At 48.7% G+C, this 13,574-nt stretch overlaps 1 protein-coding gene across 1 annotated transcript in view; it reads right to left on the bottom strand.

The window, feature by feature from the left end:
- The window catches only part of mthfd1b (methylenetetrahydrofolate dehydrogenase (NADP+ dependent) 1b), a 96,820-nt gene extending 84,540 nt beyond the window's left edge, over positions 1–12,280 (bottom strand). The window contains exon 1 of the mRNA XM_072568015.1: positions 12,158–12,280. Coding sequence (XP_072424116.1) covers positions 12,158–12,195 — 38 coding nt within the window. The 5' untranslated portion in view covers positions 12,196–12,280. The remainder of the gene's footprint in view (positions 1–12,157) is intronic.
- Positions 12,281–13,574: the final 1,294 nt, after the last annotated feature.

Below are 13,574 nucleotides of genomic sequence, written 5' to 3'. Positions count from 1 at the left end.
GTCCACTTTAGTTCTATCGTCTCTCTAAGTATATTAAAGGAAAAATAACACTTAAAGAACCTCCATGGATTCATCCTAATCTTCCCAGCCAAGGCCATCTTGTGCCCCATTTTTGCCCTCCTGATTGCCTTCTTCAGTAAACTCCTGTATCTCCTAAAAGGATTCCCTTGATCCCAGCAACCTGTACCTGAGCCACGCCTCCTTTTTTGTGGTCAAAGCCTAATATCTTTTGTCATCCAGGGTTCCCTATTCCTGTCAACCTTGCCCTTCAGCTTTACAGGAACATATAGACCTTGAACTCTCGCTACCTCACTTTTAAAGGCCTCCCACCTGCCAGAGGTCCCTTTACCTGCAAACAAACTACTCCAGGAAGCTCCTGTCTGTCTAATTCCATCAAAATTTGCCTTGCCCCAATTTAGAACTTGAACCTGTGGAGCAATTTTGTCCTGCTTCATAACTCTTTAAAATTATTAGAATGATGGTCACTGGTCCCAAGTGCTCCCACACTGTAACCTCAGTCACCTGTCCTGCCTGACTTCCCAAGAGTAGGTCAGGTTTTGCCCCATCCCGAATAGGACCATCTGTATACTGTTTGAGGAAACTTTCCTGAACGCACTTAACAAATTTCACACCATTTAAGTTCTTAACGCTCAGGCAATCCCAGTCTATGTTAGGAAGATATTAAATATCTGCTGAATCCAGCTGATACTTACCAGGAGAATGGCTCTCAGCCACGATGGGCTGAATGGCCATCTATGCAATAATACCTCTGTGATTCAGAGGGAGGCAGTAGTCAGATCCATTTAACCTTGCTCAGTTGAATCATCTTGGAACAATGTGCGCAGTTGAGTGAACAAGTCTAGAAACTTTTACGTAACAACTACTTTTTTATTTTGCTATATTTTTGACTACTAACTGAAATGGAAAAGAATCTGGTCAGTGCCAATGAGTTGGACCAAAGGGCCTGTTTCCATAACACTATGACTCTACGATATATCCACTCTAACCCTACTAACCCACACACACAATTGACAACATGTACACATGCATATGCACACACACACTGCAATGCATGAAGGATTTACTTTCCAGTTTACAGGAAAGGTAGAACTTTTGAGAGACTTCAAGGTCACAGCACACTGATTTAATCATGAATCAGGTGAGCCTGAATGAGCACTTAAGCAATAAAATCATGTTATCAGATCATGAGAAAGAACTTAACTCCAGCTGAGTGAAAAGGCAGCTGCCTGGCTTGTCCCACATCTCTTGCATGATAGAGGCTCAGTGCACACAAACTCATCTTTTTTCTGATAGTTCTGACATGTAAATCTGCATCAGCCCTCAGTGCTACTACCCTGAGGATCATTAACACCAGAGTGTGATCACCCACATCCCAGTGACATGGTCCACATTAAAATACAGATCCCACTTGTCCCAAAGCCATAGCTACAGTGGGACAGCTATCATGTGGATGACTGGAGTGGTGTTAACATTGTACTGTCATTTACAAAGTGTGAAACGGATAGAGCAAGTGGGTACAGGGTTTTTAAGAGCCCACGGGAATCCAGTGGAAAACGACAAGGTGGATCTAAAACCAACTCAGTCGCAGGATGCAAAAAGGATAACCTCATTAGCATTACTCTCAATTTAATTTTTTAATCAACTGCTTGATGGTTCTTTGCTGGTTTCTAAGACATGACCAATCCTCCAGTTAGTCATTATTCTTTGTACTGGATTATATTTTCACTGTACGTAGGTGCGTGTGAAAAAATATATCAAATCAAATAAACTTCTTTATTTAAAAATCAAACATTAGCCTTATGTCATTAGTGAGCCATGGATGAATCTTTCTAACGGAATGTATTTTGGTCAAACACATTGAAAGGTTTCTTTAGTTACTGTTGCTACAATACCACACTTGCCTTGTCTATCTGAACTTTTCATTTGATTAGTTTATTAGTTATTAACTTAAAAGATAATAGGCAGTTCAGGCTCCTATCTCTGGAGAGCAAAGGAAAAAACATTCATTGGCTACCCAGAGGTAAAACAAACATAATTAAAGGCAGCACCTCCCTCACCTCCACACCACAACAAGTTCTAACTTTAACCCTCAGTTAAAGAAAGCTGCCTGATCCTTGAACACACTCTGTGCCCTGCACAGTCACACAGGATGTCATTGATGACCTTGTGAAAAAAAAACACACACTTCAGTCCTGTGGCAGGAACAGCAAAGTGATTGTTGGGACAGATTATGGAAGTCCAGAACAGCTGGACATAACATGGTCAAGAAGCTTGGACACAGAAGGCAGATTGGAGATGGGACAGTAATTTGCAAAGACAGTGAGGACAGGAAAGATTTGAGTTTTTTCAGGAGGGGCTGTTGAATAAAGATTTATAAATAAGAGACAAAAAGACAAGTGAGACAGACAGCGAAGTTCTAAGGTAAGAAAGAAAAACGTGAATAATATTGGCTAACATGGGGACCGGGGCAGAATGTATGAACAAAGCCAGCAGTAGGCCAATCAGCCCTTCCAACCTTCTCCATCATTTAATGAGATTACGGTCTTGAAATCACATCCCTACCTTCCCCAGTGATGGGAAGTTGGGTGATCGGCAGGTTAGTGGGAATAGGATTGAGGGTCTTATAGGCTAGAGCAGCTCAGAAAGGTCACGCTGGGAGATAGAGAGAGAGATAGAGAGGGATAGATTGAGGGAGAGAGATAGGGAGAGGAAGAGAGGTAGATGGAGGCAGAGCATTAGATAGAGGGCGAGGGAGTGAGAGAGAGAGAGAAAGATGCCAGTTCAGGGCCAGGCTGGGACTGGGGGGTGGGGGGGGTGTTCTCAGAGGAGGTGTGGCCTACTGGCCCAGCGCAGGTGACAGAGGGAGCAGGTTCTAATGAGACAATATATCCCATCCCATTTCAATTCCATATTGTGGAATTCTATCCCAAAATTTCTCCAATTCTGTCTATTCCTTTCATGCTTTCCTTCATGTGGACAGGCTGCTGTTGGACTGCGATCGACACCATAAGGGAGCTTGCTGCGCATACCTGCCCTTTGGGTTCCCACATTCCCAAAGTATATCACTGCTGGAGAATACTTTTTGGGATGTCCTACAGTCATTGATAGGTGCTACATAAATGCCAATTTTCTTGTAGTTAATACACTCTACAGTCTATAACATCCTCTGTGCTCGTTTTCCCTTCATGTTGTTTGCGTCCCTGTCTTTGATGAACGAACCAGTTAAAGGGTTTGAGAGTTCAGATGGTGGGACTTTAGTAACATTAAATCAGGTACATTCTGGCAGTATTACTGGGCTGGGTAAAGTCTCTCTGACATCCCAAGGACACTGCACTCTGGCTGGTTTGTTCCTGCTGGAGAAGGCAAATATCTATAAGGCAAGTTGCCCAACACAGAGTAAAGTCAACAGATCAATGAGATAAACCAGTAACCCTTCTATATTGTCATCTTCAAAGATAATAACCCAAGCCATTAAAACAAACATTAAGATTAAACTGGCTACAGATGAATGAGTGCTTGCATCAGACAATTTAAACCAGGAGGTTTGAAAGGTCAATGAACTATTGCAGCACTGAAAAAGTGGCTTAGAAATGTTCAGAAGACCTTTCCTCGATTCCCCTCTCATTTTTCTGAAGTATGGCTCTGTTTTGCTCTCTCAGCACCTCGTCCAACAGCTGGTCTCTCAAACACCACAACTAGGTTCGGAGTGCTGGTCATGGATTTAGCTATGGTCTCCCGTTGTTCTTAACCACCAGCTTCAGCTAAGTCAGTGTATACAAACAGGATACAAGGAGGAGTTAGGTACTGCAGAAATGCTTTCATAATGTCAGGGTATCGCAGAGCACGCGAAGGTCAATGTGATGCCGTTGAGTGTCATCGTTGTTCCCGAGTAAGAACTGCAGCAGCCAAAGTAAATACAGTAGGATCCCACTTACTGTGATGTGCTTCAGTGGTGTTCAGAGGCAGAAATATGAACCAAGAACACAGGAAAATGCCTGTTCCTTGAGACAATGCTATGAAATCCGTCACATTCACCCAAGAGTGCTGCTGAAGCTGAACACTTATTTAAAAGACAGTGCCTTTAACAGTGCAGCACTCCCTCAGCATTTCATTGGGAGCGCCAGCATCGATAATGTGATCGGGTCTCTCGAGTATTCCTCTCTTGCAAGAATTCACTCAGCATCAGGAAGTGGGAAGAAGATCTCAGGTTTAGCTCCTCTGACAGTTCAGCATCCACGGGATGCAGATCTGACAGCTGGGTTGCTTCGCCAACTCTTGCTGCTTTCCTCAGAGGGTTGCGGGCTTGAGTCAACTCCAGGCACACCTTCCAGCCTGAGTGTCCTCTGTTGTTGGAGATAGAGCTTCCAGTGTATACACGAGAAGCATTGGTGTTCATGGAGCTGCTCAGTCTAGGAGGCGAATCCTGTAGCCCAAAGGCAGCACAGTGGCTCAGTGGTTAGCACTGCTAGCAGTGCCGGGACCTGGGTTCAATTCCACCCTCAGTCTGTGTGGATTTGCACATTCTCCCTGTGTCTATGTGGATTTCTTCCGATGTAGTATTTGTTGCAGTCCTTGCAGGGTATGTTTCTATGATGCTCGTTTTGCTGGTTTTCGGTATAGGGTCCTTTAGGTTCATCAGTAGCTGTTTCAGTGTGGTGGTAGGTTTGTGGGCCACCATGATGCCTCGGGGTCAGAGTAGTCTGGTCGCCATCTCCAAGATGTCTTTGATGTACGGTAGTGTGGCTAGAGTCTCTGGGCGTGTTGTGTCTTGTTTGGGCTTGTTGTTTTAGAATCGGCGGACTGTGTTTATTGGGTACCTGTTGTTCTTGAATACTCTGTGTAGGTATTTTTCTTCTGCTGCTTGCAGATCCTGGGTGCTGCAACACACTGCATCAGAGATGACGACCAAACGACTCCGACCCCTTAGTATCACCTACCAACACACTGAAACAGCTACTGATGAACCTAAAGGACCCTATACCAACAACCAGCAAAACAAATGTCACTCACAAACTACCATACAAGGACTGCAGCAAACACCACATCGGACAGACAGGTTGGAAACTAGCCACCAGGATACACGAGCAGCACCTAGCCACCAAATGACATGACCCACTATCACTAGTATCCTTACATACAGCTGAAGGAGGACACCACTTCGACTGGGACAATACATCCATCCTGGGACAGGCTAAACAGAGTCAGGCACGGGAACTCCTAGAGATCTGGCCTTCAAAACCAGAACTCCATCAATAAACACATAGATTTGAACTCCATTTACCAACCTCTGAGAAAAAGAACCGGAAATCCTATCCCCCACCCTAACAGACCAAGACACAGAAATACAAAGTGAGACAGAACACCCGTGCTTCACCGGAGGCTCACTGATGACATTACCTAGCATGGTGATGAAACGTCTGAGAACAATCCTACCAGCTCAGTGAGCATACTTCCACCCTGAACTATCAAGGTTTCTGAATGGTAAGCAGTGTAGGCCAGGCAGCTACAGGCACAGATACCGGGAGAGAGACTGCCATTTGAACTGCCTGAGACAGGAGCATTTTAAACACCTCTTTTGGAATTGCTATCTATTGCAGAGTAGTAGCAAAAGCTCAAAGTAATTTGCCCAATATATAGTCCATCTCTTGGAGACCACACTGTCCTTTAGCAGAGAAATTAAAAGCCAATTGAACTCAACGTTAAGGGTCCAGATTGCGAAAGGACAGCATTGGCGTTGCTCACAATACTGCTGACCATATTTGTTATGTGCAGGGATACGTTCTACGTCCTCCATGAGGATGCCCTTCAGGCAAATGCCGCTGTCTCCTGTACAGCGCTGCTGAGAGGTGGAGCACCCAGTGGATCTACCTGCAGTCTTGTTCCTGGCACAGCCCTCTAACAAGTTAAGGCCTGATTCAACCACATGCCATTGGACCTCTGCTGGAAAAAACACAATGAGTCGCTCAGAGACCCCCAACCAGCTCAGAGACCCCTACAGCCAACTCAGAGACCGCTACAGCCAGCTCAGAGATCCCCAACAGCTCAGAGACCCCCAGCCAGCTCAGAGACCCCTACAGCCAGCTCAGAGACCCCTACAGCCAGCTCAGAGACCCCTACAGCCAGCTCAGAGACCCCTACAGCCAGCTCAGAGACCCCCAACAGCTCAGAGACCTACAGCCAGCTCAGAGACCCCCAACAGCTCAACAAAATCACACGGCTAATTACACTGTTGAGAGATTTCACTGTCGTTTCTACTGTGACAATGCTGCTCCCTTAACAAGGTTAGGTCGTCCTTGGGTTTCTTTCCCCAGCGGGGTCGTCAAGACAGAGCTTCCGTCTTGTTTGTATTTATCCACTTGAAGAAGCTTTTAAATTTAAAAAAAACACACTTGTACAATGAAAGAGGAAGTGGCCAGTTCTCCCAGCTCGGCTTTTCTCTGGTTTGTTTGTGGTTTTAGCAGTCTGGCTATTCACAGCAAGCAGTCAGTTTTTGTTTTGAGACTGCTGGTGAAAGAAACAGCTCCAGGAAAGAAGGTATTCCATGCTGTATCTCTCTGACCCGGTGTTTGATTTTACCTTCTCCGCCAAGGGTGTTTATGGGGATTGTTGCAGGAATTTGGAACAGCATCATTAAGTTGGGATAGTCTGTTGGATTTCTGGATAGGTTAAGTTAGTCTATATTCTGTTCTCTATTGTTTGTGTTTCATTGGTAATCTGTAAATAAATCCTGTTCTGTTTAAAACTGGGTGGTTTTCATTAGCTGTATCACTCCTGGAATATCAACTATACACCTGCTCAAAACAACTGGAAAAGTTAGTGTCTAGGCCACTGTGGAATGTTTTGAGCGATCCAGCCTGGTCCATAACACTACACAGACTAGTCCCGGATTCCACAGAGAGAGAGAGAAACTATTTCTGCTTTATAATTGAACCAAAAGCTGTAGATGCTGGAAATCTGAAACAAAAACAGAAACCGCTGGAGAAACTCATCAAGTCTGGCAACATCTGTGGAGAGAGAAGCAGAGCTAATGTTTCGAGTCCAGCGATACTGGAGAGAAAAATAGAGTTAAGGACACTGTACTCAAAATGTTAAGTCTGTTCTTCTCTCTCCACGGATGCGACCGGATTGCTGAATTTCCCCAGCAATTCCTGTTTTTGTTTCTCTCTATCCACAGGTAATATATTGAAAAGTTTAGTCAGATCAGGTCTTCACCTTCAAACCTCCAGGGAATACAGCACTTAATTGTGTAATCTCCCTCATACTTAACCTTTGTTAATTTGACCTGGTTTCTGGTTTAAGAATGGCAGAACTGCAGGAGATAAATAGAGATTGTAGAGAAGGTATCACAGTGAGATGGAGCTGATAGTCAGCTGAAAGGCAGAGGAACAGACCGGCCCTGTGCAGTTCCCCGTCACAATACCCCCCTGGTTACAAGTTGGTTCCTACGCTGACAGCTCCTTGTTTAGATCCTTTGCTGCACTCCTTGCCTTTTGTCTGCAATCTCCTCTCTCCCACTCTGTTAAACTCCCCTGGTTTACAGAGACTACATTACTCATCACAAAGTTCAAGCTGGCTTTTATATTACTTGCACCAAGGACACTCCTGGCCTGCAAGCTTTCATCAGCAATCACAGAATCCTTCCTCGGGTTTAACTCGGAAACTTCCAGACCTCCTTGCACATCAAGAATTAAAGAGTCAGACACATCCACCTGGGCCCCCAAGCTATGGAATCTACTCCCTGATCTCCTCAGTCTCTCTCTCTCTCCTTTGCTTTCTTATTTAAAGACTTTCCTGAAATCCTCACTTTATGACCAAGCTTTGGTTCATCTTCCAGAATATCCCTTTACTTGCTTTAAGATTTTGTTTCCTGATCACTCCTGCGTTACACCTTGGGATATTTAACTTCTCTAAAGTTGCTAAATCAATGCAAGTCATTGTTCTCTTTGCCAAAGTACAGTGCTGCTGTTAACTGTGTAACTATTCTTCTGGATTTTCTGCTTCGGTTACAGCTCAGATTCTGTGCACGGTCACCGTCCATTCCTCCATTATTTAGAGATATTGTGGTAACCTCCAACCAACACACACAGTCCTTTGCTCTTCCATCCTTTTTCCAACGATCACACCTTGCTGGACTGGGCACTGTAATTCAGGTACTGCGATTCTCGGTGCTACTACAAAAGTTGGAGATTTTTAAAAGAAGGTAAAATTGCCCAACGGACCCATCTTTCCGTCCCAGCTGGACAGAATGCACACAGAGGATTGGGTGGGGCCATGAAGTGCGATAATTCCACATTTATTGTGATTTTTGTTTGTGAGCTGCTGTGGGGTCGCTGTTCAGCAGGAACTCCAAACCACACCAGCGCTGGTACACTACAGTTGGTGCTGTCAATCAACACCAGCTTGGAAACCAACTGGAGACTTCTGTTAGGCCTCACCGGGTTAGTGTGCTGGGAATCAAGCCTCATTATTCCCAGAGTCATCACAGTTTAAAGATTTTATAAAAGTATACAAAATTCCCCTTTTTTTTTTAAGTACAGGGTGACAGAAAGCACAGCTTTCTGTACTGAACAGGAAAGACTATTTCTTACAACTTTCCCTGGTATCCAGCACTGGTGGGGATAATGGGGCGCTGGCTACATGAGAAATACTAATAGCTGGGAGAAGCCAAACTTGTCACTGCCAACAGATGAACGTGCGTGTTAAAAACGAGTGCCCTGAACCGCTCATAAATACAGGCAGTGAAGCTCTGATCACAACTGGAGAGAAAGAGGCAACTTGTTTCCAGAGGCAAAAGTGAGGAGTGCAGATGCTGGAGATTAGAGTCGAGAGTGTGGTGCTGGAAAAGCACAGCAGATCAGGCAGCGTCCGAGAAGGAGGAGAATCAATGTTTCGGGTAAAGGCCTTTCATCAGGAATGGGGCTGGGAGCCTCGGGGGTGGACAGATAAGTGGGAGGGGGGTGGAGGGAGGGTAGCTGAGAGTGCAATAGGTGAATGGAGGTGGGGGTAAAGGTGAGAGGTTGGAGGGGAGGGTGGAGTGGATAGGTGGGAAGGATCATGATGGCGGTGCTAAGCTGGAAGGTTGGAACTGAGAGAAGTTGGGGAGGGGGCGGGGAGGGAATGAGGAAACTGGTGAAGTCCACATTGATGCCCTAGGGTTGAAGGGTCCCAGCAGGTGGGGGGGGGGGGCAAAGGGGCCTTCCACATCCATCAAAGTTTCACCTGAAAATCCACCAATGTCATTTACTGTATCTGTTGCTCTCAATGCGGTCTCCTCTACATTGGGGAGACTGGACGCTTCCTCACAGAGCGCTTTAGGGAACATCTCCGGGACACCTGCACCAACCAACCTCACTGCCCCATGGCTGAACACTAAATCAGTCAGTCAGTCTTCAGGAGATTACAATTCTGACTTCCTCTTTTGAATCTCGGATTATGTACCAGCACATGCAGTAGGAAGACTGCCTTTCAGATAGCTGGTTGTATGAGTATTTCAGATGTTTGGTTGCTGAATAATGGGGAATTTTGTGAACAATTATGAACCGCTGACATATAACTCTACCTGTTAAAAACTTTAACTCCTGTGAGGTTTCCCTCCTCACAGCAAGAGCAGCAGGATAGGCAGTATCTGGGCTCCTGTGCCTGAGGCATGTCCACCCTGCCCACTTTTCTTTGTTTTCTTTCTTTTTTTCCTTCTTCTCTCATCTTTTGTCCTTTCAGATTTTGCTTCTACTTACCTTCTGGGGAGAGATCAGTCATGGCGGCATCAGTTGTAACAGCGTCGACGAGGAAAGGCAGACGACAGCTTCTTCAGGGTCTGGAGTGCGGCAGTGGCTGGTGGACCGCAGCTGATGGAGGGGCGAGCACGCGGACCTGGGTATCAGCTGCTTTGTCAGAGACATCCGTCCAGCAGCAAAAGATGGCATCTGGCAACTTTGACGTTGGCTAGGTGTGGCAGTTGCAGAGGCGGAATGGGTTTTGGACTTACTTTCAGTTACACCTTCTTAACTTTTTAAAGTTATTCTTAAACTATTCAAAGTGGTGCTGAATCATGGCAACAGTGAAAGCCTTTCACCATGTTTTACTGTTTTCTTTCACTGTAAAATACAAATGACAATAAAATCATTCTCTCAAATGGGTATTATGGGGAAGGCAGTTCAGTGGCCCCTATCACAAGGTTCTCTGAGGCGATCCTTCCAGTTTACTAGCACTCTTGTCTGCGCACTATCACTTATAGGATGCACAGAGAGACTGGTCCACAACTTACAAATTCTCTGACTTACTGCTTACATCAACTTTTGGGGAAAATTAAGCTGTCCTACTTCAGGAATTTCACCAAGACAAAGTGAGGGCTGCAGATGCTAGTGGGTCAGAGTCAAAACGTGTGGTAATGCACAGCAGGTCCGGCAGCATCCGTGGAGCAGGAGAGTTGTCGTTTCAGGCATTAGCTCTTCATCAGGTATTTTACTGTCAGAAAGATGCACCTTCCGTTCTGAAGATCTGAAAGCTTCTGACCATCTCATTCAGACCACAAGTTAAGGTGCCTGGGAGCCACTCATATAGTTGTCGACAGGCAGAGGGCTTTGGTGACTGACAACAAGCCATCACTGCACCGACCAATCAGCTATTTGTTGCTGACTGAATCTCTCCTCGAATCTCAGTTTGTACACACTCCCTGGTGTCAATCTGCCTACAGTAATGTGCTTCTATTTGTTAAAGAAACAACAGTCAAATCAGCTTTTTCAGTAAGTGTTGGTAGTTTGCTTTTAAAACGTTCTACAACCCCTTCCACAATCCTTGGTATCTAAAGCAGTTATAGAGTCATAGAGTTATCCAGCACAAAAACAAACCCTTTAGAGCAACTCTTGTGCTGACCAGATTCTCTTCCATTTCAGTCCGCAATCAAAATAAAAAGATAGACGTTATACAATAGCTTCTAGACTTATTCACCTTCCAATCACTTCTCGAATGATGCACACCAATTCATTGGCATTCCAAAATAATTCAACTGAGCAAGGTTAAATGTATTTGACCACTGCCTCCCTCTGAATCACAGTGGTGTTATGACACAGATGGACATTCTCCTGAGCTTGTATTTGCTGGATTCAGCAGATATACCCGCATCAGAATGAGAGTTGGGGGCAGAGGGGAGTAGGCAAAAGGGCAGATGCTGGAAAAACACAGCAGGATAGGCAGCGTCCGAGGAGCAGGAGAATCAATGTTTCGGGCAAAGGCCCTTCATCAGGGACAGGAGAGGGAGAAGAGAGAATGGGGAAGGGGGACTATGGGGGAGGGAGGAGGTTGGAGACGGGGAGAGTAGGAGGACGGTGGGGGGGGGGGAGGGGGCGTGGGTGGAGGGAGTAGGGGAGGGACAGGTCAGGGAGGGGATGTGGGTGAGGGAGGGGAGGGGTGCAGGTGGAGGTGCTGTGGGGGGAGGGTCCGGGGGGGGGGAGGGGGCGTGGGTGGAGGAAGGGGATGTGGGTGCAGAGATGAAGGGGGATAGGGATGGAGGAGGGAGAGGGGAGGGAATGAGGGTGGAGGAGGGAGTGTGTGTGGGAGAGGGGGAGTGGGGTGAGGGTGCAGGTGGAGGTGCTGTGGGGGGAGGGACCGAGGGGTGAGGGGCGGGGGGGGATGATTGAGGGGTCACGCAGTTTATAGACCCAATCCTCCTCCATCCAGAGCGCCCCCAGCGGCCGGGAGGTGTATGTTTGAAGAAGCCGCACGTGGAGCGTCTCTGAGGTAAATCCCCCCCCCCCGCCCCGGGGACACATGGGGGTGAGGGTGGGGGTAGGGGTAGGGTGTGGGGGTAGGGGTAGGGTGTGGGGGTGTGAGGGGGGGGGGAGTGTGAGGGTGGGGGTAGGGGTAGGGTGTGAGGGTGGGGGGTGTGGGTGGGGGTAGGGTGTGGGGGTGTGAGGGTGGGGGGTGTGGGTAGGGTGTGGGGGGGGGGAGTGTGAGGGTGAGGGTGGGGGTAGGGGTAGGGTGTGAGGGTGGGGGGTGTGGGTGGGGGTAGGGGTAGGGTGTGAGGGTAGGGTGTGAGGGTGAGGGTGGGGGTAGGGGTAGGGTGTGAGGGTAGGGGTAGGGTGTGAGGGTGGGGTGCCGGTACCTCCCTCCCTCCCACCCTCCATCTGGTGCCACTTACGCCGCCAGCTCTTTCCCGCTCAGCACCACCGCTGCCATAACCGGATCGTGCCGCCCGCGGACTGAGCACCAACCGCAACGAGCGGGAGACAACAGACCGCCCACTGACCCCGCCTCCTGCGGTCTGTACCTATCACAGCACAGCATTGACCCGCGCGCCCGCCCCGCGGCCTGCACCAATCACAGCGCAGCATTGACCCGCGCGCCCGCCCCGCGGCCTGCACCAATCACAGCGCAGCATTGACCCGCGCGCCCGCCCCGCGGTCTGCACCAATCACAGCGCAGCATTGACCATCCTGCCCCCCCCCCGCGGCCTGCACCAATCACAGCACAGCATTGACCCACGCCCCCCCGCGGCCTGCACCAATCACAGCGCAGCATTGACCCACGCCCCCCCGCGGCCTGCACCAATCACAGCACAACATTGACCCGCCCGCCCCCCCCTCGCGGCCTGCACCAATCATAGCGAAGTGGGGGGGGGGGGGCAGTCCGTCTCTTGAGTGACACCCCGCCCATTAAGGGTCTGCGAGGAGAAAGTGAGGACTGGAGATCAGAGCTGAAAATGTGATGCTGGAAAAGTGCAGCATCCAAGGAGCAGGAGGATCGACGTTTCGGGCATCAGCCCTTCTTCAGGAACCGGGGTCTGCACCAACCACAGAAAAACACACCCCGACCGTGTGACCCCGCCTTCCCCAGCCTGCTCCAATCATGGCACAGAACTGTCCAGCTCTGCTCCAATCAGCTCCGTTTGTGAAGTTTTCACCAATCACCACGAAGATAAGTGCCATGCACCCTGCAGCCTGTACCAATCACAGCGAGGCAATGGCTAGTCCCGCCCTTAATGGCTACACCAATCAGCGTGTAGATAGTCAGTCCCGCCCTTCAGGCACGCCCCCTTCAGCCTCCACAACTGCCACAGTCCCGCTTCCACTGACCCTGACCCTGACCCTGACACTGACACTGACACTGACCCTGACCCAGACACTGACCCTGACCCTGACCCTGCCCCAGTCCCAGACCCAGACCCTGACCCTGACACTGACCCTGACCCTGCCCCAGTCCCAGACCCTGACCCTGACCCTGACCCTGCCCCAGTCCCAGACCCTGACCCTGACCCTGACCCTGACCCTGACCCAGACCCAGACCCAGACCCTGACCCTGACCCTGACCCAGACACTGACCCTGACCCTGACCCAGACCCAGACCCTGACCCAGACACTGACCCTGACCCAGATCCTGACACTGACCCAGTTACTGACCCTGACCCAGACACTGACCCTGACCCTGACACAGACCCAGACCCTGATGCAGACCCTGACCCTGACCCTGACCCAGACCCTGACCCAGACCCTGACCCAGACACTGACACTGACCCAGTCCCAGACCCAGACCCTGACCCTGACCCTGACACTGACCCT

The sequence above is a fragment of the Chiloscyllium punctatum genome, chromosome 4 (assembly GCF_047496795.1).
Source record: "Chiloscyllium punctatum isolate Juve2018m chromosome 4, sChiPun1.3, whole genome shotgun sequence".
Taxonomy (NCBI): Eukaryota; Metazoa; Chordata; class Chondrichthyes; order Orectolobiformes; family Hemiscylliidae; genus Chiloscyllium; species Chiloscyllium punctatum.
This window is presented reverse-complemented; position numbering and strand designations above follow the sequence as displayed.